We start from the raw sequence: 24665 nt of genomic DNA on the forward strand, positions 1-24665 counted from the left end.
GCCAGGGCTTACCAAGAAAAAATAAAATCTAAAAGGCACTGGTAGATTTGGTCTAAAACATGAATAAATTCCATAGCTTCAGAACAGTCATAAAACCACAATAAATCCTTGGGAAGAAGATATTTAAACATTCAACAAAATCTCACTTGGGCAGGAAGAAAAGGTGAGCTAATGAGAGACAGGAGAGGGGATAAACAAGTGCTTGGTCATAAAATGCCTTGCAAGGAGTTTAGACTTTCTCCTAAATACAATGGGAAGCTACTAAGAGGGTTAGTTTTACATTAAAAAAAAAAGGTAACAGGATTATATTTACAGTTTAAGAAATCTCACACTGGATTACACAAGGGAAAAATGATTAATAAGAAACAATACTAGAAAATGGCTTTTAAATTAATATTTATTAAGCAGCTAACCTATAGGACACCTACTGATCTAGCAGTAATGCTGCAGGTGGTAAGGTGGTAGCTGTTACCATCATCAGCAGCAGCACAACAGTTATTGTTCAAAAAGTATGTACCAAGCACTGTGCTAAGTATTTAACAAACGTTATCACATCTAATCCTTACAACCCTGTAAACTGGGAATTATACTCATTTGAAAATTAAAAAACTGAGACATGCTTTTCCAATGATTAGTCATCCAAGGTCAAAGAGCTGAGAAGTGGTGCAGCCACGATTTGGCCCTACAGAGTCTGATTAAGCAAGTGATTAAAGAAAGGACTGGAGGTTTAATGAGAGTAGGTAAGGTTTGAACATGAAAGGTGGTAAAGAAAAATCACTATGGAAACAGTGCGAAAGTAGGTGGCAGTAAGGACAGCTCAGCTGAAAATGTTGATCATGAAATTATGGCGATACCAATCTCTATTAGACTTTCTCAGTACTCCATGTGCAACCACAGAGAAGGTAAATAATTAGCTTCTTGCAAAGCTTGGTTTTCACTGAGCAAGCAAGAAGTTAGAAAACATGAAAAAGGGAGCTAAAGATGCTGATATGAAACTGTGGACCATAAAAATCAAAGTTGGATGAGGAAAAAGTAAATTCAAAAGATGGGGAAAGTAAGGAGTCTGAGATTTAAAGATCTTGGTGAAGTCAAAGAGGTAGTCTTCCAAGGACCTAAGAAGGAGACCTAGAAAGACGGAAGTTCTATTCAGAGAGTAGAATTTATGATTTCAGGGATGAAACTGTTCCTTATGACAAGGCTGCATGATACAACCACGGGATAGGTGGTGGAAGATGTAAATTCCTGATGGTCTCTGGAAATCAAGTCAAGGAATTGGATTTGAGAGGTCAGAGCGTGCATTACAACACAAAGAAGAAAGGACCTACTTAAGGGGCTTACAGACATAGATAATTTCAAACACTCATATTTTAGAGAGAATAATCAAACAAAGAAATAAATTGGCAATGATTTTATGTATTACATCAGAACACAAAAAACTCTGTAACAACTTCAAAATAAGGTCTGTCCATTTTTTTTTAACAATGAGCTATAAGTTCTCCAGGTTGATACAGAATTAAAACACATAAAAATTACATTTAGAATTTAGTAATATCTTACTCTTCCAAGGATATCCACAGGTAACTTAGAGTTGAGCAACACTGGTTTCACTTTATCACCAGACAGAAATCCATTTACTGGGCTTAAACTATCAAAAATTGCATCATATTTGGCCTTATCTTCAGACTATAATGTAAAAAAAGATTGCAAATTAAAATATTTAAAAGGATTCAATTATAATTATAAAAATCAAGCCTTCAAAGAATAGGTAACATATTTTTAACTTACCACTTAAAAAACATCTTCCCTTTTATCAAAATATAGTATATTAAATGATAATTTAAGTTCCTCCACCCAAGAATTCGGTATCCCCTCCATTCATTTTATGGCTGGAACACTATCTTTGCTTTTCTTCTCTTAGTTTAGAATCAAAAGAATCCAAAGGTAGAAGGGCTTTGAGAAGAGCCCTTCCAAAGAGAGAGCGTCCAACCCTCTCACTGAAATAGATCCGCAGCAAGGAAGTAACTTTTATAAAACATACAGCTAGTTGGTGACATTCCATGACTTTCTAAACATGGTAAGATTAACATTTCAAACTCAAACAACTCTGAAAAAGAATATCACTACCATAGGAATAAACATCAAGTGTCCTCCATTTTTCCCAAAACAAGATTTCTTATCAGTAACAAGAATTTCTAAAATCCTGGAAAGTTACTTGTATAACATAAAAAACTACTGTTCATGATTTGTCCAGTTAAGTCCAAATCCCTACACTTTTTAAAATTAGTTAAGAGCACACAAGCATTCAAAGACATTCAAACCAAAACAGCTTTCTGACAAAACTGTACACATTTACTGAAGGTCATTTGATCTGCTCTATTCTAAAAGTATTTTTAAACTACACTTTTAAAAATCTGAAGCTAGCTATAACCAGTGTAATGTCTCCAAATATCTATAAAGCAAAAGGCCCATTTCAGAAAAAGATTTCATGAAGAATTATTTGTCTTGTATCTCTAAAAAGAATACCTATTTAACCAGAATTTTTAAGCAAAACATAATAAAAGTGGGGTAAAATATTCATCAATATTTTAGTAAATACAGGATTATGACATCATTTTTTAGTTTACACTGTAACACAAATGAGATTAAGCCAACGTTAATTGTCACAAAATGATTGACAGTGCTATAAGATCCCTCCAAAAATTTCTAGTACCAATATTGCCCAGAAAGTAAAAAATTGAAAGTCTAATGCAGATTTCAGTATATTTTGGAAGTAGTGAGAGAGGATTACATGGAAGAAAAGCAGGGGTAACGAAAGGATAGTCACCAAGCTTACTTACTTTTACAGCCCATGGGAGCTCAGTTGCAGAGGTTCCACTGATTAGCAAGGGACTACCGGTATCGTGCTAAAAAGGAACACAGAGCACATGAAGGGCTGAAATCCTCGTATCAGTAAACAGTGAGGAAAAAGAGGTCTTTGGATTTAAACACATTCATGTGAAATGTTGGATCTCAATGAACACTCTATTTTACATGAACTATTTTATATTAATTCTATTAAATCATCTAAGTACAAATGAAACAAAAACCTGAGTTAGCTGCATAAACAACAGTGGAACACTAAATAAAACTTCAGTGTTACAGAAGAAACCTATTACAGCTGAGATCAAGATAAAGATATCTGAATGTAACGAAAATATTTATTACCCTGTTAACTGATGACTTCTTCCCAACACTCTTTAAGGAAAGCTGACTGGGACAAGAACTTAAGATTTATAAGTTACAAGTGCATGAACCTATCAAGAGGATGTCCAAGTAATTATGCTTATCTGCTTGTAGAGACACGAATATATTTGAACAAATTTTATAATATAGTTAGGCAACAAATCCCTAAATTATCCCTCTGACTCCATGACTGTAAGCCTAAGAAGTACAGAAATTCTCAAAACTGAAGTTAAATTTATAATATTCAAACCACATCCTTTTAAAATATTGAATTTAAAAACAAGCCAAGAAGAGTCATAAAACTTCTGAAAAAAGGGAGTATGGGTAGAGAGGCCTAGCCCGATCAGATATAAAAACAAATTACCAAATATGATCATTAAAACAATGTGAGATCAGCATGTGAATAAACAGATAAATCAGTGAACAGAAAAGTCCAGAAAGAAAAACAAAGCATGTACGAGAATTTAGCACATGACTGAAATAGCATTTCAAATCAGTAAGGAAAAGATGATAACCAATAAACTGCAATAGATCTGTACAACAGTCATCTTTAAAAAAACATAAATTTGAATCCGTACTCATACCTTACATCAGGACTAACATAAACATAAAAAAAATATTAAAAAATTGAAATCCTAATAATTCATATATATAAAAAACAATGACCTCCCTATTAAAAAAAACACCATAAACATACACAAATGACAAACTTGGAAAAAATATTTGCAACTCATACAGACAAAGAGCTGTTTTCCTAATATATAAAGAGCTTCTAGGATTCAGTAAGATAATGACCAAAACCCATGAAACATAAGCAAAGGCTATGAAACAGACATTTCACATAAAGGTAATATAAATGGATGATGATAAGCATGAAAAAAACTACTTGACTTCATCCTATAAAACCAAATGGACAAATTAAAACTACGCTCACACTCCATTTGTCCCTTATCAAAGTGACAAGGATCCAAAAGTTTGACAACACTATGTTAGCAAAAATGTACTCAACCAACTGCTGATGGGAGTGTGAACTAGTGCAACCACTATGAAGACACGTTGATATTATATGTGAAAATTACAAATGCACAAACTTTTGAACAGAATTTCCATTTCTGAGAACTTACCCATATAAATACATTTCTGCATATTCAAAATGATGTACAGTCAAACCTTGGTTCCCAAATGTCTTAGTTCTTGAACAATTTGGTTCTCAACCAGGCTGTCCAAAGAAAAAATGTCCTGGCTGTCTAACAAAACTTCAAGTCTTGATTCTCTATCCAATAACCCTTTCATGCTGATTGATGCCTACACGCTCAGTCCCACATCTCTCAGGTGACAAAGATTTGGTTTTCAAACAAATTGCTTCTTGAAGTTTTCTAGAACGAATCAAGTTCGAGAACCAAGGTTCCACCACATATTCAGGTTTATTATGCTCTACAGCATTTTTTTAAATAGAAGATTAGAAACAAGCACCATGGCTGGTGTGGCTCAGTTGGATGGAGTGTGATCCCATAAACTGAAAGGTCACGAGTTTGATTTCCAGTCAGGGCATATACCTAGGATGTGGGTTCAGTCCCTTGTCAGGGCATGTTCAGGAAGCAACTGATCAATTGATCAATGTTTCTCTCACATCAATGTTGTTTTCTTTCTCTTTCCCTTTTTCTCTCTCCCTGCCCCCTTCCTCTCTCTCTGGAATCAATGTCTATATCCTTGGATGAGAATTTAAAAAATATTTTTTTAAGATTAGAAACAACCTAAAAGCCTTATCAATAGGAAGTTAAATAAATTATGGTCAATAGAAGCAAGGAAATATTAATAGAATGTAGCCATAAAAATGAATGAAGAAGCTTTCATGTAATGATACAGAAAGACCTCCAAAATATATTGTTATTAAAATAAGGTATATAATTGTATATACAGGATACTACAATTAATATAAAATAAGGACGTAGGTATTATTGTTTCTTAATATACACATATAACAACTCTGCGAGGACATATAAGAAACTAGTAACAGAAGTAGCCATTACAAAAGAAAATGAGCAGGGTAATAGAAGTTGGGGGAAATTTTTTAATACAACAATCTTAAAAATACAATTTAAATTTAAAAGCACTTCTTACAAATCTTGGAGGAGGAACAGCCAAGTTCAAGCTACTCAGTGAAACCTCCAATCCATTCTGGGCACATGCCACAAGACGCAAGGCAACAAAGAATTCCTGAGGAAGAAAAGTATGACTGTAAGAGCATTATCTATCTATCCATCCACCCATCCATCCATCTACAGGCATACTTAAAATCTGAAAATACAACAATTCACAATTACTCCAAAGTCTTTATGCAGCAACAGATATATGCAGCACACTTACCTGAATAACACTTGCTTTAAAATTTAGAAAACATCTGTGTATAAAGATGGTCCCAACATTATAAACAGCAAAAAAAAAATGTGTTAATATACATGGGAAAATATTTAAATAGTGATACACATAGTGGAAATTAAACAAAATTAATGACCATGCTTCAAATTATATTTAATGGTGTTAAGAAATGCTTTTTATCATTTAAGTGAGGAAAAATAACATGAAAAAAAAGCCCAGAAGAAAATAATATACAAGTGTTATCAAAAGTCATCTCTGGATTTAAGATTATAAATTTCGAAAGTGGATCATTCCAGTGACTCAATCACTGCTATTCCAGAGAAGCTACAGAAAATAACTGTGCAGCACCTAAAAACAATTATATAACTGCTTGACTTCAAAACACTTGTAAATCTCTCCCCAGGTTCCTTGGATTTTGGTCATTTGAAATCTCAGTCCAGAATGTAATAAATAAACACAAATGATGAAGCAAATAGTTTTCAATTAAAGTCAGGTCTGGGAATAGACAAAAAAACTTCACTCCAGTTGTATAACTTACAACTTGTCAATACTCTCTAGCAGTTATTGATACAATTAATCCTTCATTACTTTTCTCAAGCCTCCTATTCTCACCAACACCCTTCTCACCCAGTTCCTAAACTATTCTTAGAAACTTGCAGGTTGCCTGTTGTGTACAATACTTTGCCTCAACTCATAAATTTCTTGAAAAAATGCTATTTGAAGATCTCCCCTTTTCTTTGTATTCATTTCACAAGCCTCTATGCAATCTGACTCCAACTCCCACATTAGCTAGAGAAACTACTGACTATGTCACAAATAACATCCTAACCACCAAATGGTCTTAAAAAAAAAAAAAAAGCCCTGGCTGGTGTGGCTCAGTGAATTGAGTACTGGCCTGCAAACCTAAGGGTCGCTGGTTCGATTCCCAGTCAGGGCACATGCCTGGGTTGTGGGCCAGGTCCCCAGTAGGGGGTGTGTGAGAGGCAATTGATGTTTCTCTCCCTCTCTTCCTCCCTTCTCCTATCTCTAAAAATAAATAAATAAATAAAATCTTAAAAAAAAAACACCACCACCACTCCTCCTACGTGTTCTTTCTGGCAGCCTGGAAGGCACAATCTACTCTAAAGTTTTCCTCCCCTCACCAACATAGCTTCATAAAGCTGTGTTCCTCTGACCTTGCAAGTCTCTTTGGTGGAAGCTAACGTTTAAATCCTCTAACCTGTAAATGCTCGTACTCTAAGTATTCCAATATTAACCTTCTTTCTCTTCTCATTCTGTGTGAGATTCAATTACTCAGGTAATCTGGTATACCCCCAAAGCAAAGGTAGGTTCTAAAGTAAAACAATCCTGCAAAAAAATTTAATTCTGCTACTCAAACCTGTGAGGCCATAGGCAAGGTAAATAAAATTCTTCCATAAAAAGGGAGGGAGACTAATAGCTACCTCGCAATATATTATAAGAACAAAATAAAAACCATACTATAGGAAGAAAGCACCTACTGTCATTTTTGGCACATAGAAACTCAGTAAGTATAGGTTTCTTTTCTTTCTTTCATATGTTAATTCAAAAATCTATTCCCCCAATGCAAACACCAAAGTTTAACTGCAGTCTCATAAATCCAGCCACCTAGATGTAACAAAGACAACTTAAACTCAACGTCCAAAGTCCAGAAATATCAGTGAAGAATTTAAGTGGTCATCTCATGAATAAAGGAACCACATCTGTCACATTCACATGCATATTTTCAAAGCTTGGCTCAAAACAGGTACTCAACGAATATTTGCAGACTCTGTGTGCTCATATGAATGTGGTGTTCCTATGCCTCCAACGTACCAAAGTGGCCCTTCTGTCCAGGAGCTAGCTCCAATGGGGACTACAATCTAGTCCTAGAATCTTAAGAGACTGGGTATTCTAACCTCATCAAAATTTTCCCATCCCCTTTCTGAGTTTCACACTACTTCAGCAGTCCCCATGTTAGGGAAAGTCCGCCTTGAATAGCAGTACTTAGCCAACGTATCACATGTAGCAAGCTTTGAATCCAATCCTATAGAACTCTGAAATCCATCCCCAATAAGCAGAACTTCAAAGAACATTGATAGTGTCCAACATACCCAGAACTACATTCACGTATTTCTGGTCTAGGGTTTAATTTACATCTAGCTTATAAACCCTTCTTTTGGTTTATGTGTCAGAGGTAAGACATGAACAAGAATACTCAGGTTTGATTAGCCAAGAATTTCCTTTCAAATGTATGAGGCAATAAGTTTATTAACTTAACAGTTAATGAAATCCATGTTCATTTATAAACCCTGTACAAGTAAGAAATTTAATTAGTAAGCTACAAAGAGCAAAATCTCTCTGAATGACTGAAAAAAAAACCCATGCTATTATTTGATGTGTCCCCCAAATTCTTATGTTCAAATCCTAACCCCCAAAGATAACGGTATTAGGAGGTAGGGCTTTGAGGAAGTACTTAAATAATCAGGGGAGCTCTCATTAATGGGATTAGTGCTTATACAAGAGGATCCAGAGATCCCTAGCACCTTCTGGTATGTGCAGACACAACAAGAAGTCTGCAATCAGACAGAGACCTGACCTGTCCTGACCATGTTGGTACCCTAATCTCAACATTCCACCCTTTAAATCTATGAGCAACAAATTTCTGTTTATAAGCCACATAGTGTGTGGTATTTTGTTATAGCAGTCCAAACAGACTAAGACCCTCCAGTAGAACAATGTCACCAAATTAACACTAACCAGTGTGAATTAAGTTACTTTAATGCCTACTGATTAGAAATATTTTCATTGTTGTGGCACTTGCCCTTGCAAAACTCTAATGTTGGTAAAAAGCAATTCTTAGTTTAAAAGTACAAAGCACTGGCGGGTGTGGTTCAGTCAGGGTCCCAGTCGATTCCTAGTCAGGACACATGCCTAGGTTGTGGGTTCAAACCCTGGTCAGGGTGCCAGGCAGACAACTAATTATGCTTCTCTGTTATATTGATGTTCCCCCTCTCTCTCTAAGCAATGAAAAAATGTCCTTGGGTAAGTATTAAAAAATAAATACAAAAAACTGTTGGCTTTTTTTTTATTCTGAATCATTCAAAAAATTTTTCATATGAATTTCTAAATCTTACCTGTTTGTTTAGAATACCTTTGCCATCTGTGTCAGCTAAATCCCAAATCTGGGGGGAAAAAAAGGAAGTATCAACTTATATTTTAAACAATAATCTTCTTAAAGACAAATTAAATCCCTGAAATTTATAACTTCATGATCTTTGGTATTCAGATTTAAGAATCATTGAATTAATCCCTGGTCAGTATGGCTACGAAGGTTGGAGTGCCATCCCATACACCCAGAGGTCTCGGGTTTGATTCTCAGTCAGAGCATATACCTAGGTTGCAGGTTCAATCCCCAGTTGGGGCACGTACGGAAGGCAAACCAATAAATGTTCCTCTCTGTCTGTCTCTCTCTCCCCGTCTCCCTTACTCCCTTCGTCCCTCCTCCCCTCCCCCTTCCTTTTTCTCTCTCTAAAAGCAACAAAAAAAAATTTTAAGGCAAAAAAAAATTATTAAAAAAAATAATCATACAATTAAAAATGGAAAGAAACCTTAAGTATCATTTAATGCAACACTACACAAAGGTACTAAGGCCACTAAGGCCTGGTAAAGTTAAGTGACTTTAGAACATTCAGGGCATCAGAGAAAGAACTGGTACCCAGGTCCTAACTTTCAATCCAATGCATTTTTCTTTACCCCAGGTTCTAACTCCAGTTTAATGCTCTTTTTACTAAAACATACTACCTTGATTTTAGACTTTTACTAAGATGATATTCTTTCTTATGGGCAAGTCAAAATAGTTAATGTTTACTTGTGGATAACTAAATCATTAATGAAAATTTCTAAGGCTTTTGAATACTTATCATGTATAAGGACTCACTAGGAGATCAAGCCAGCAGAGAGACTTTCCACTTTTTTGTGCTTTTTATTAAGCCTCTCATCCCTACTCTATTCACCACACACAAAACACAGTTAGAGACAGTTAAAATAGAGGAAGTAAAGACAGAGCCAACTCTGAGTGGGTGGCAAGGTTCCCAGTCTGCACTGTTTCTCCCCACAACACCCAGATGTACTATTACTTCCTCATTTCATCCTACTAAAATGTAATGTTTTCTAAACATGCGAAAAACACCTCATTTTTCAAATTCTCTCCATCACATTACTGTAACTGCCTCTATAACTCAGTTCTAACTTCTGTGTTTCTTGATGGTATCTTTCTGAATTTGCATCTAATTTATCTATACTACTATATATTCATTATAATCTACTTATAATAAACAAATACTACCTTTCCAAGTATCAAGTCTGGAAGCCCTGATTTTTTCAGGAAAACAGCAGCATCAGAAGCCAATACCCTTCCAGTATTGCCAGTATCAACCTGAAAAAATACAAATGGTAAGCTGACAACAAACACAAAATTATTTGCCTTCCTTGCTGTGATTTGGGAAGTTACTTTTTCAAAAAGGGAGTGGAATCCTTTGACTAAACCAAGGCCTAAACTAAACCAATATATGGATAGCCATGTAAGTAGAGTACCATCTAGACAGCACTGGCAATTTACAAAGTGTTTTTTATTGTGTCCAATATACAAATGAAAGAACTGAATTTCACAGGAAGTAGAGGAAATTAGTGGAGTCATAACATTAACACATTATCTCCTGACTCCAAGTCTTCCATAGTTCAATTCCAATGAACTTAATGGCAATGGGAAAAAAAAGGGCAGCATTTCCTGGACAAATGGGAATAGCTGCATGTTATCTATTTTTTCAACACCTTTAAATCATTAACTTCTGCTTTTATAGTTACTGTTAGAAACTGCAACCCTTTACTTAAAAAAAAATCAGAGCAGCTCTAAAACCAGCAGTGATTCCAAAATAAACTTAAAGATTTTAAAAACTGTCCATAATAAACTTAAACATTTTAAAAACTGTTAAGTTCCTAAAGCACATCAAAGGTAACATATCATTTTAACTGAGAGGGACTTCCCTTTAAGACAGAATGAGGTCACCAAGAACAGAAAAGCCGTTCAAAAGAAAAAAAAAAAAACTGACACTCACTTCTGTAAAGATTTCCTAAAGTTCTATTTGTAAAAATGAAAATTTTTTCAAGTTATGAGAAAGATAACATGATACTAGGATATTTGTGAGCTAGCTATTTTTCCAGTTTAGTTAAAAGACTAAACTGGGAAAGTTTGTTGTAAACACATACAAAACATTCCAGACAGGCCAATCCCATCCAAGAAGCAAAAGAGAAAACCTTTCTTTTAAATGCTAGAACATAGGATAAATCTGGCACTCAGCAAAAATGGAAGAATTGCCCAATCCAAGTTTGGGGTAACAGGGAAGTACAAAAAGGGTTGGGAAACCTGCCTCTAGAATTTTCCAGAACTCCTTTTCTTTCTCCACTTCCTGACCAGGATGGGGGTTAAAAAAGAATACCTACCCCAGCATAAATATAGAGGCAACACTCAGGGGAAACATTAATCAAACTCTTATTAAATATTTATGTACCATATTCCAATGGAGAATTTTACTATCTTCCATTCTTTTGGTTACTAAAATAAATTAAACACAGCCATTTAATTGTTGTCATCCATAGTCAGTTTCTGTGGTACTCTGATGCTTGTCTAAAGTCTCTGCTATAAGCTACCAGCTACAATTATGTCTTCAACAAAGTCTCAGAGCCACATCTAAATAACTATACCCTGTACTCTGAATTGTTAACACTTCAAAATAAAAACTTTTGGTTAAGACTTTTGAGCTGACATCATTTAAACAATTTTCAGATTCTATAGTGAACTATAAGAATTTCCAGGACTCTTAGCAGTCCAAAAGTAGATATACAAGGTCTATCCAGAAAAAGTACAGCCATTGTTAATATAACAAGAATGTCTGTGCAACATCAATGTAACCTGGCAGCCAAAGACAATGGAATGGAATACTCATGCCTAAAAAACTACTTTATTAGTTAGTGGGGGCAGTAGAGCCATTGAGTGAACATGTGTACTGTGTGGCCGTGGTAGTCAAAATGACTAAGTAAGTAGAGCAACGAATCTGTATCAAAGTTTGTGTTAACCTTGAATATTCCTCCATGGAAACTATTCAGAAGATTCAGAAGGCCACAGCTATGGGCAACTGGTGACTGGCAGTATCATCACCACACAATCGTTCATACATCACACATTGTACAGAGGTTTTTGGTGAAACAACAAATCACCCAGGTGTCTCAGACCCCCTACAGCCCAGACTTGGCACCCTGTGAATTCTGGCTTTTCCTAAAACTAAAATCACCTTTGAAAGGGATTTCAGATCCTTGATGAGATTCAGGAAAATACAATGGGGCAGCTGATGGCAATTGAGAGAACTGTGTGAGGTCCCAAAGTGCCTAATTTGAAGGAGACTGAGGCATAATTGTCCCGTGTACAATGTTTCCTGTATCTCGTATCTTCTTCATATCACCTGGTTGGATGCCTTCTGGACATACCTCAAATTTTATGAAAGCAGACTCCTGACCCAAGACGCAAAACAAGAATTAGGACTGATTAAGTACTGGGAAAAATGTAATTATAATTATTTACTTGAAATATTGTTGGTATTACTTTTAATATTCTACTTTTAATGGATATGTGAAAAAGCCCTTTGTTTTTCTTATACTATCTCTAACCCTCAATTTAGTAGGCTCTGTGTTTGTACAGTGAACAAAATAGTTTTCAATGGTATCTGATTCTCCCTGACTCGTCAGAATTCAAAATCACATCCTTTAACTGAATGTCCTTAACTTTTTATGACAATGTAGTAATCATTACATCGATTAAATAAAAATTTGGTCTCCTTTTGTATCAGGATATAATTGGGAAAATCAGTTGTGCAGAACAAGGTAATACTTGAGAATTATTCTCTTTTATTCAGATAGAACAAGTCACTATGAAGGAACAAAAACTAGCCCACTGGAGAAAACTGTCCTGCAGCTTGGTTTATAGGGTCCCAGTCTCTCAGACAGTAAAAGCAAGGTCAGCAGACTAGTAATCTTAGCAGATCTGGGAAGCCTCAAATTGAGATCTATTCTCTCAAACGTGTATGTGTTGCGGGTGAAATACACAGGGAGAATTTCTAAGGTTTGGATCCTAGCCTCAAAATACAAAAACAAATAAAGTTCAGTTGGAGATGCTTTAAACATTTTAGGCAGAAGTTCATTCTCTGGCCATAGAATTTGTTAAATGAGAACATGTGGCTCTAGATCTGTAAGTCACACTATGTAGACAGCCAGGTCAAATGTCATGAGACCAGCCTTTTCTGTTATCAGGATCACAAGGTGAGAAGACTATTAGAAAAAACTACCCAATATTTGGAAATGGGCACATGAGATTGTCTACACCCTCAGGAGATTTATCTGCTCTATGGTGTGCACTCTTGATTGATTTCCGATCAACAAGACTATTTTACACTCTGTAGAGACAGTAGTTAAATTCGTACCCATGAAATGAGAATTGTGTCTGTAGAATATAAATCTCTATAACTCATACTCTCATTTTTACATCTTACTGGTTCTCCTAGTAACTAGTGAGTTTAATAAAATCCTTGACACATGTTCATTTTACACGTGCATGAGAGTCATAGTTTTAACTATAAATATCAAAATTTAATAAGTCTTAAATACAACTATAAGTCATTTCCATTTGGCTTAGAAATTAATTTGGACATTTATTTCTGGATGAATACATCTAATGTTATATGGATTTTTAAGATATATAAATATTTGAGGCAATTAAGTATTTAGGCTTAATTATCTTTCCTTCATTTCCTGAGAGCTTGCCAAAAGTATTTTGTACTCAAAGCACAAGAAATTGAAAACAAGAAATATCAAATTTATCCAGCTGACTGGTAATATGTATATACACAATCAAAGGTTGAAAATATATTTATGTTCAATCTAGGAAGACAAACAAGAATCTTACCTGTCTATAGTATTTTTCATATACAGGATTCCCACTTGATAACTAAAATAAATAAACAAATAGAAATTAAATTCTATTCAATAACTTCTATTAATATATTTGCATTCATTCAATAGCGATTTGAAAAATAAAGACAAATAAGAATAAAATATCCTTGATTTCAAAAAACCTGGTTTCGTTTCTTTTGGGAGAGAATAAAGGTAGCCCCATAGATTACTAAGAATCAGGTATAAGAAATAAGAATTTTAAAATTACTCTTGACATCAGAACTCTCTTCTTCATCAAATTTTACTCAAAACCCAACATATAACAAATTAGGGGTGAAATGCTGGTTAAAAGACCGCTGAAAGACCGAAAGCCTTAAGCAGTCAACCTCTACCCAAGTGCCCAAAGTACCTATGAATACAACATATTATTTTATGGAAAAACCATGTCAATAAAATGAATACACCAGAAGATATACAAAAAGATGATACTATCATCAGATCTGAAATGCTTGTAGGCAGGGAGTGCCATTCAATTCACACCTCAATTCAAAGGACAAATGAGATTTGGTCAGCTGATGAACAGACTGATCATCCCATCTGAAAGGCAGTTTAGGAGCATCAATGTTTGAAGGCTTAGGTTCACCTGTACATGAAAGCATAAGAGTGTTCTGGAACCAGGAAGGGAGTTTAGGAAGGCTTCATACAGGAGATACCAGTTCAGGAATCAGAAGCATGAGTAAGGGGAGAGGGTGGTTCTATACCCAGGTCACTGCATGCACAAAGGCGAGCATACAACCGAAAGCTCAATTACGTTGAAAAGAATCCAGGAGTCCTGAATGGTGATACAACATGAAGATAAGATAGTGAAGTTTTATATGAGACAACTTATGAAGGTCTTCATCTATGTGGTAAAAGTAAAGAATATGAGGATGAAAAAAAGAAGACAAATTCAAGAGCTATTAACTCAGTCTTAGTTCTAGGTGATTTATATGTGAAGAAAAGTAGAATGGAATGTAGAGTGCTACTTAGGAAATAAATGTAATGGCCCAGTAAAGAACCTGAACACTGGCAATAGCAGAAAAGAAAAACATGCTTTGAAGAAAAGTTTGTAAGACAGATTTGACAGGGCTTATTAAATAGATGAGGGGGCAGGAGAAGTTTAGTTAGAAATACAAAGATAAAACGGGAAAAAACTCAAGCAACAAGGTAGGGCCTATAGTCTCAATGGGTACAAGACTGGATTAAGAAACCAACGTTCACTGAGTGCCTACCGGGAGAACACATTATGTTCAGTGCTTTATAGATACTTCCGTACTCTATTTTTGTGAGCCACATATTATCTATCAACCTACTCTGCAAATAAGGAAAACTAGTGTGAAGTTCAATTACATGTGTCAATTTGGCTAGGCTATGGTACCCAGTTGTTTGATCAAACACCAGTGTAGACGTTACTGTAAAGGTTTTTTTTTTAGATGTGACTAATATTTAAATTAGAAGACTCTGAGTAAAACAAATTACTCTCCATAGTGTGGGTGGGCACCAACCAATCAGTTGAAGGCCTTAAGAGGAAGAATAAGACCTCCTGATGAAGGAAGAAATGTCTCTCCAGAGTGCCTTCAGACCTAGCTGCAACATGAACTCTTCCCTGGATCCCCAGCTTGCTAGCCTGCCCTTCAGATTTAGGACTTGCCAGCCTCACACATGAGCCAATTCCTTAAAATTAATCAGTGTGTGTATGCACGTGTGTGTGCCCCCTGTTGGTTCTGTTTCTCTGGAGAACCATACTATATCTAGTCTCAGAGAGGTTACTTGCCCAAGCTTTTAAATGGCGAAACTGGTCCAAAATGTAGTCCCACTCCCAGTTCCATGCTCTTTCACACCATGCCGCTTCCCGTATGCCCTGGTTTGCTCAGGACAGTCCTGATTTATAGCCTGCTGTCCCAGCATTCCATCCAGGTTACCATTTGCCTCAGATCCCTCATTTTCTTAAATGAACTATTATTATTAATTACTACATTAAAATCAACCAAGATGGATTCAATATACCTCTAACTGTACACATCTAGCTTCTGGCCAAGGTATCAGCTAATACTGTGTAAATGCCTGTATCACTTGAACAAGTGATGAAATCTGAATGAGAACTAGTAATAATTTCATCTTTCTTTTCCTGATTCTTTACAGATAAAACATAACTAACACTTTCTTTTAGGTGTTACTTACAGCATGCAGAAGACTCAATGAGAAGTATCCTCAGGCACAAGCAACCATGGACACAGCTAACTCCTCATAGCCTTTCGAGACATGGAGAAAGTATTTGACACTGGTGCTCCTGCTGGCTATTTGGTGTGCTGGTCAGTACAGTGACATGTACAGTGACCTGCAAGATGCACCAGGCAACCAGCTGGCTAAGTCAGTGGGGAATTCTAGGTTAGGTGGGAGGAGTCAAGTCTGGTAACTTATGAGGTGGTTTTGTCATTTATTGCAAACTATAAATTTGCAATTGTTCATTATTTTGTTGTTTGTCAATCATTTTTATTATCCAATAAGCCCTTTCAGTAGCAAGGAACTAAAATGAAGAAACTGTATATTTAATACAAAGTTAAATGAATTTCCATTTCTGTAGAAAATTAATAAACAGACAATTTGCATAAAACTTTTGAGGCTATTTCTATTTAAAATGGAGCTCTAGTGACATAATTATTATGAGTTAGTTGCAACTGTCAAAATTTATAAATGTTTTCATATATCCACAGTTAAAATTTTAAGGAGAAAAATTCTATTCAATTAAAAAAAAAACAAAAAACAAGAACTGCAACATGGCAATGTATGTGCTCTACTTGCAATCTATCACCAGATTTTAAACACTGGATGGAATCTTTGAAAACTGACTTTATAAATTCAACCTAAGTGTCTCCATATTGAATCTTCTTGAGAACAAGTAGCATTTTGTTCAAAATTAGTTGGAAATCTTTAATCAAAGATTAAAGTTCACTGATTAAAGCTTCAAAAAAAGCTTTTAACAAATACAATTTTTTATGTAGTTTTTATTCTTTTTTGTTTTAAGATTTTTATTTATTTATTTTTTAGAGAGGGAAGGGAGGGAAATAGAGAGAAACATCAATGTGCGGTTGCTGGGGGTCATGGCCTGCAACCCAGGCATGTACCCTGACTGGGAATCGAACCTGTGACACTTTGGTTCGCAGCCTGAGCTCAACCTACTGAGCTACGCCAGCCAGGGCCAAATACAATTCTTATAGACAGCATTTGCCAAGGCACTGAAATACATCCCTCAAAAGCAAGGGAAGGACTGATGAGAGCTCAAATAGTATACAAGATTTAAGTTTGAAATTCTATAATTATACTTTGCAATGAATTGTAGGAGTTCCACCAAAAGAGTATTATTCCTATTTTTAACTGGAAAAAAAATTATACTCTGTGCTGGAATTAAATGGAATTACAGAAAGCCTTGCAACTTTGTAGCATCTAAATTTAATGGAACATGTAATATAATCATAGAGACAATTTATATGACAAGATTTGTCTTATAAAAACATTTGTCTAAGAAACTACCTTTCATTGAGGCAAAAACACACTGCCTTTGAAAATATGGTGGCTGATAAATTTATAGTTTTCAATAAGAAAAAGAATTAAGAATATTCTCCACTTAGCAAAAATTTTACTAACCAGGTATATCACCATCTACATGGAAAGTATATTAGCAATTAAAAATATTACTGGTTACAGAGAAGGGTGAACTGTAAGAGCTAATAACCACAAAACATATTATATAACTCTGAAAAATACTACAGGCAGTTTTATGAAAAATTAAAACTAGTTAAACTATATTAGAAAATAAATACTTTGTTCAAAAGGTATTAAAGACAGCTATGGCTAAGAATCTGATTTAAAAATCAAATCTGATTATTACCAAGAATAACTATTCTATTTATGTGTTTTAATATTCTGATAATCAATGTAAAGACTTTATTTTATTGTAATATAGAACAAATGTTTTAGAAATTTTTATTTTTGAAAACAGACTTTGAATAGAACTGTTTTACTGATCTACCAATGTATAAAACCATTCTGATGGCCAAAAAATAAGTATTTTTAAAAACATATAGATTGAAAATATAATGTGTCCCTTTCATTCTCAAAAATGACCCAGTTTGAATGAAAATTATATATTCACCCTGCTTACACTGGAGTGTAAATACTTTGCTAGAGAAAGTAAATGAAATATGCTTCCTCAATAATGAAAGGTTAATTTTTAAAGACAATTCGTTGAATTTTTAGTGCCTAGAAAAAAAAATAAAACCTCACACATGGTAAGGAACCCTGAGCTCCAAACTGCACCTTATTAACCATCACATCACAAACTCATCAAGTTACCACACAAACACATTTGAGAAGGCATGAGCTTGCTTGAGTGCTCTAAAGTACACCTTGTGCTGCCTACTATACTTAAATGATACAGCTAAGTGAGAGTGGAAAAAGCCATTCGAATTGCCAATTCACTCATCTAGCAAGATGACCAAAGAGTGTTTTTGGTGTATCTCAGTAAAACTGGCGCGCTTTTTTTTTTTGCTGAAATATAACAATTTTAGAGTTTTAAAAAATCACACATACACAACACATATAATGATGCATAGAAAAAAATTTGAATGGTATATAGCTAAAATGGTAAGAGTGATTATGTTTGGATAATGTTTGGATAATGGGATTAAAATGATTTTTACACTCCTTGAACTACTCTGTATTCTCTGAAAACTTTTTTATAATAAGCATGCCCTATGTTTTTATATCAGTAAAATTAAACAACAAAGCTATTTTCAATTTGGGGAAAAATACAGAACCCCTAAAATTTGAAATCATTATGCAAAATTACATATGAATTTTTTATCTAATAAATTTCTAAAGGAACACTTCAAAGCTAAAGTTGTCGAAATCAAAATGTGACCTTTTATAATTTTAAAGTAATTATTTATTCATTAGCTATATCATAAATTCTTATCAGTTGCCACAAAGTAAAAGTGGGGCAGCTAATTTTATTAAGAAAAAAATCATGTAAGGTACAATAAACTTTACTAAGAAATAAGTTATTACAAAAGTATAGTTCAGTATATATTATCCTATGGTCTGGTAGGTTGTATTATAATTCTAAATCATTTATTCTCCTTTTATAAAAGCATTAACATCCCTGCCTGTTGCAGGGTGACTGAGCAGTTAGTGCCTCTCTGTGGGTACCTATTGCTGGGTTAGCCATAAGCTTTAATTTGGCCAACGAAATATAAGCAAGCTCCAGTTCCAAGTAGAAGCTTTAAGAACTATGGTGTGTTTCAACCAGCTTGTGCTCTTTCCTCTCTGCCAAGGAAACACTATTCTCTGCCAAGAATAAACAGGGTGTGTTCCTTCATCCTAGATACTGAAAGGAAAAAGAATTGTGGAGTAGAACCATATAGATTCATATAGATTACCACAGAACCTATAATGTGAGCAATAAATACACCTTTGTTATTGTAAGCACTAATATTTGGGGTTGTTTCTTAGTGCAGTATAATCTAGCAGAAGTTAACACATAGGTAATTTAACACCGAAGTGTGCCAGGTAGTATAAAAATAAAAAAAGAGGTCCTGGTTATTTGAAATTCAAAGATTAATAAATGACTGTTGAGTTGCTTCATATAAAATCTTTTATGTCATTTTTGGGAGTTTTTTGGAGGAGATGCTGGATTATATGACTTCAAGAGCCTATGATTCTATAGTGCACAAGACAAACTAAAACTTTAGTATTAGGCTTATTGTAAATGGTTATAGTACAATGTGGAAAAAGGTAAAAATACAAAGACATTCTCTAAATAATGTCAGTTTTTTTCCATTAACTAAAAAATCATATGATTTAAAGAATAACCAGTGAATAAATTAGTAAAATGACAAGGGGAATGGGTATAAATATAAAGGAGTAGTATGGAGGATCTTCATGGTAAAACAGTTTATCTTAATTGTGGTTATAATTACATGAATCCACACATGATAAAATTACATAGGCATAGTATATACATACAGAACCATAAATAAGTATTTGAATAAGGTCTGTGAATTGTGCCAATGTCCATTTCCTAGTTCTGTTATTGTACTATAGTTACAGGAGATGTTACAATTAAGTACATTTGGGTGAAGGGTATATGTGACTTTTTTGAACAACTTTTTGCAATGTCCCATGAAAAGGTCAGGTTCAAAACCACTGTGATGTAGACAGAAGGTGGCAATCCAAACAGAAAGAGCACTGTATAACAGCAAGCAAATATAGACATCTAGGTAGTGAAAAGGAGACAATGGGATGAATAGATTTAATTCTTTCAAATAAACCACTCAAAGTCTTTTTAAGTTTCACTCTCTCTAAAAATATATGAAAATGGGTAACAATTCAGTACTAGTGAGCATAAAAAAATCAGTGTGATAATGCACATAATTTTCTGGGTATTTTACCTTACAAATATTTTTAGTATACACTAGCACTTACTAACACACAAAAAGTCAGCTACTTAGAATTCAACCTCCTAATACTCCATTTTCAAGAGAGCCAAGGAACCACTAGGGAAATTAGCCCCTACATCCTTTGAATTCTTCCATTACAACCACCACCACCACCCCTTTGGTGGCGGAACAGCAATTCCTAAGGCTAAAATAACAAATGAATACAACCAGAAGAGCCTATGCTTTTATACACATATGTTTACACAACGTGAATGGTTTGCACAGTAGGAGACTAAAACCTTCTGGTAGACTTGAGACTCGTCTAGAAAAGACTTGAGTATTTCACCATACAAAGGAAAACAGGGTGAAAAATAGTAAACAGAAGAAAATAGAATGAAAAAAGGAGCAATAAGTAACAAATGGCAATCCAAACTGACAAAGAAAAGAGCAAACAGAATCTGAGAGTCAAGAGAAAGTCAGTAACAAAGAAACTTTAGAAAGGAAAACAATTCTGAAGCTGGATAGAGAGGGTGGTGAAAAGCAAGTCATCTGAGCAGCCCTCACCTTTAGAGCTAGTGGGGAGGAGAGCCCAAGAAAACACAGGCATCCATCAGAGCAGTTCCCTTAGAGAATGCACAGTATTAACCCTCAACTCTGTTATTCGCAACTCATTTAATAATTTAATAAACGTGTACTAAATGCCTTCTAGGAACATAACAAAAGGTTTAGGTGTCTGTGGGTTGCAAAAATCATACAGGGCTTCTGCTCTGTATAAAATATATTTTAGTAGAAGTTTCAATGCTTCATTCTGCAAACATGCTAACATCTATTTGTTCCACAACAAACCATTATGAATTGATAGCATAGTTAGCAGGCAAAGACCTAGGAATACTCCAAGTACAGTTTTATGGAAAACTTTCAAAATCTGGACCTAAGAATACATCTGCTTTGGAGATTATCAGAAATGAAAGATTAAAGGGACTTTAAGTAGGCAAAAGAATTTCAAAGTACAGTATAGTTATAAACTACTGATAAACTTAGTGTAAACAGACTATACCAATAACTCAAACTAATAATGGACTGGCTTTTGTAAAACCCAGTTCAGCCTGATCAAAAATCTAAGTGGCCGAGTAACAAAGAATGAACGTGTATTCATTCACGTTCAAAGAGTAGCTTTGGTCTCTCATCAGAAGGCAGCGAGTCTTACATATACCATTCTAGCCAGTCCAAAATAAACAGAAGTCACTAGGAGAAGCATTATCTTTAAGCATAAATAACTAACATGTGAATTTATCTGTACAGTACTTAACTTTTACAAAGAATATTCATAAGTTCATCTCTCATGTCCTTTTCTTCATTAATCCAGATGTTCACATCAATTTCCATGGTTTTAATACCGCACTTAATGCTGGTGAATAACAAATCGGTATCTTTGGCTCAGACCTCTTCTCTGAACTCCAAAATTATATACTGACCATCTACTTTATATCTCCCCTTGGATATCTCCCAAACATATTAAGGAACTTGTATTTTTTTCCTCCAAAAACCTATTCTTCTCCCACTACTAACCACTTAGGTGCAGAAAGCAAATACCTAAGCCAGCTTGTCCCCTGACTTTCAACTTTCAATCCATCAGTGAGTCCTATCAATTCTAATTCTAAAACCGTTGTTGAACTCATCCTCTCTCCCTAGCTTCGTTCATGAGTTGTCTTGACTATTAAAACAAACTTCTATGCATCCTCTCTGCTTTTATTCTTGCCTATTTTTCTCTCCACACAGACTGCATAGTAGTCATTTAAACACATGTATCAGGACATAACATTCCGTTTAACCCCTCAATGGCTTCTAATCTGACAAAAAATAAAATCCAAACTCCATGCCATGACTCCGAGTCCCTGCTGGCCTTTCTAGCATCACCTAGGGCAACTAAAATAGCAAACTCTGTCCCAAATCACAGGCTTTGCACGTGGCATTCTCTCTTCCTGAAAAGCATAGTTGGTGTCATTTTCTTTAGGACTCAGCTTAAATATTACCCAACCAAAGATTTATTTGGATCATCAGAAAGAAGGCCCTCATGTCAACTAGCTGCATTTGTAATGGTTCTATTTCCAAGTAAAGACACATTCTGAGGTACTGAAGGTTAGGACTTCAATACCCTTGACTGGTATTCAAAACTATAAAGACCTAAATAAATAATTTAAAACAACAGAAATCTTTGTTATTTCCATTCTTTTCTCACTATAGACCTCATATTTAAAAAATATATACCCACATAGGCTTACTTTTTATCTCAAGTATAATTTGAAATAAACACTATTTCCAGAATAAAATAAGCCCTTAAAGTGAACTGAGAAAGCATACATATCTGCACATTTATTAATTTTCTATTTCTCATTTTTAAAACAGCAAAGAACATGGTCAAAAAGAATGTTCATTGGAGCTTCTCATTAAGATCATGGCATAGGCAGACATGACTCACCTCTCTGCACAAGCACATCAAACTCACAACTAAAATATAGAACAACCATCACTCACAACCATCAGAAATCAAGTTGAATGGAAATCTGACAACTATGGAATTTAAGATACCACATCCATCCAGACTGCTAGAAGGGGCACAGATGCAGAATGGGCTGGTCCCTCACCTGCCTGTGGTGGATAAATATTCAGGAGGGGATATCTCAGGAGCAAGGAGTCCCAGCCCCACACCAGGCCCCCCAGTCCAGGGTTCTAGTGCCAGGAACATAAGTCCCCACAATTTCTGGCTGCAAAAACTAGCAAAGATTGAATTGGTGGAAGAAACTGCTAGAGCTCCAAGCTGTTACCCTTAAAGAACCCACACATAGACTCACCTCTGCAGACTCACTCCCTCTGAGCTCCAGCACTGGGGTAGCAGCTTGAAAGACACCAATAGTATACAGGGAGAAACTGAAGTGTTTTACATAAAGGTGATTAGTGGCCATTGTCCCTTTTCTAAACTAAACCCTCCCATATATGACTGGTACCATATCTGAGACTCCATCAACCTGGCTAACACTGTCTGACTTGCCTTGGAGATCTCCACAACTCAGCCCCTCCCAACATATGGGACCACCCAAGCTGCTTTTCTACATGCATGGCTGGTCTTGGCTCAAGCTTCACAACTTCCTAAATCATATTAAACAAGCAACAGCTGGCTATGGTAAGCTTCAGGGCAGGCACTAGAAGCAGCCAGATTAGCTTCACAGCTTGGCTTTGCCTGGGAATCTCCAAATCCAGCACAAGTAGCAGCCTTCTCAGATTGCTTTATAGCTCAGGAAGGGTGGCCCCAGGAAAACATAGGTTGGGGCTGACCTTGGCCGCACCACCCAGGAAACTCCAGAGCCAGTGCACCCAGTGGACAGCTACAGACCACATCAGAGCACTACCACCCTGACCCTGCACAGCTGATCCTCCACGAAGGTGAAGGTTGGTGGTGAGTGGTCACAGCCAGTCCTTGCAGCTGACTGGCCTAGGCAAATCCCTCCCATTGACCTGCCAACAGCAACCAAGGCTCAGCTACAAGAGGAGGGTGTACTCAGTCCACTTTAAGGGCGCACCTTGAATATCCAGCTTAGGTGATGGGGAGGCTGTATCACTGGACCCTACAGGACACCTACTACATCAGGCCATGCTAACAAAACAGGGAGTCAAAGCAGCTCTACCCTATATTAAAACATACACACACACACACACACACACACACACACACGGAGGCTGCCAAAACAAGGAGACAAAGAAACATGGCCCAAATGAAAGAACAGATCAAAACTCCAGAAAAAGAGCTAAACAACAGAGTTCAAAGCACTGTTTATAAGGATGCTCAAGGAACTCTGTGAGGACCGACCTCAGCAGCATAAAAAAGATCCTGTCGGAAACAAAGGATTCACTAATTGAAATAAAAAACAATTTACAGGGAAACAACAGTAGAGTGGATGAAGCCGAGAACAAAACCAGTAATTTGGAACATAAGGAAGCAAAGAACAACCAATCAGAACAAAAAGAAGAAAAAAGAAACCCTAAAATTGAGGACAGTAATATCAGCCTCTCGGACAACCTCAAAAAGTCCAATGTTCATATTATAGGAGTGCCAGAAGAAAAGAAAGAGCAAGAAATTGGAAATCTATTTGAAAAAAAAAAAAAGAAAAGTAACTTCCCTAGCTTGATGAAGGAAATAGACATGCAAGTCCAGGAAGCGCAGAGTCCCAAAGAAGTTGGATCCAAAGAGAACCTCACCAAGACACATCATAATTAAAATGCCAAAGGTAAAAGATAGAGAATCTTAAAAATAGCAAGAGAAAAGCAGAGAGTTACCTACAAAGGAGTGCCCATAGGACTATTAGGTGATTTCTCAAAAGAAACTTGGCAAGCTATAAGGGACTGGTGAGTATTCAAAGTGATGAAAAGCAAGGGCCTACAACCAAGATTACCCTACCCAGGAAAGCTATCATTTAGAATGGAAGGGCAGATAAAGTGCTTTCCAGACAAAGGAAAGCTAAAGGAATTCATCATCACCAAACTATTATTACATAAAATATTAAAGTGACTTATTTAAGAAAAAGAATATCAAAA

The 24665-nt window shown here is 35.6% G+C and overlaps 1 protein-coding gene across 6 annotated transcripts in view; it reads right to left on the reverse strand.

The window, feature by feature from the left end:
• Nucleotides 1–24665, reverse strand: part of EPS15 (epidermal growth factor receptor pathway substrate 15) — a 128735-nt gene that overhangs the window by 80324 nt on the left and 23746 nt on the right. For 5 of the 6 annotated variants that reach the window (XM_028511330.2, XM_028511335.2, XM_028511334.2 and 2 more), the window contains exons 2-7: nucleotides 13613–13654; nucleotides 9947–10036; nucleotides 8736–8783; nucleotides 5344–5439; nucleotides 2838–2903; nucleotides 1558–1683 (exon numbers count right to left, since the gene is read on the reverse strand). In XM_028511330.2, the coding sequence (XP_028367131.1) occupies nucleotides 1558–1683; nucleotides 2838–2903; nucleotides 5344–5439; nucleotides 8736–8783; nucleotides 9947–10036; nucleotides 13613–13654 (468 nt within the window). The remainder of the gene's footprint in view (nucleotides 1–1557; nucleotides 1684–2837; nucleotides 2904–5343; nucleotides 5440–8735; nucleotides 8784–9946; nucleotides 10037–13612; nucleotides 13655–24665) is intronic. The other variant, XM_036026068.1, reaches the window with a different exon arrangement.

This window comes from Phyllostomus discolor, chromosome 5, assembly GCF_004126475.2.
Source record: "Phyllostomus discolor isolate MPI-MPIP mPhyDis1 chromosome 5, mPhyDis1.pri.v3, whole genome shotgun sequence".
Classification (NCBI taxonomy): domain Eukaryota; kingdom Metazoa; phylum Chordata; class Mammalia; order Chiroptera; family Phyllostomidae; genus Phyllostomus; species Phyllostomus discolor.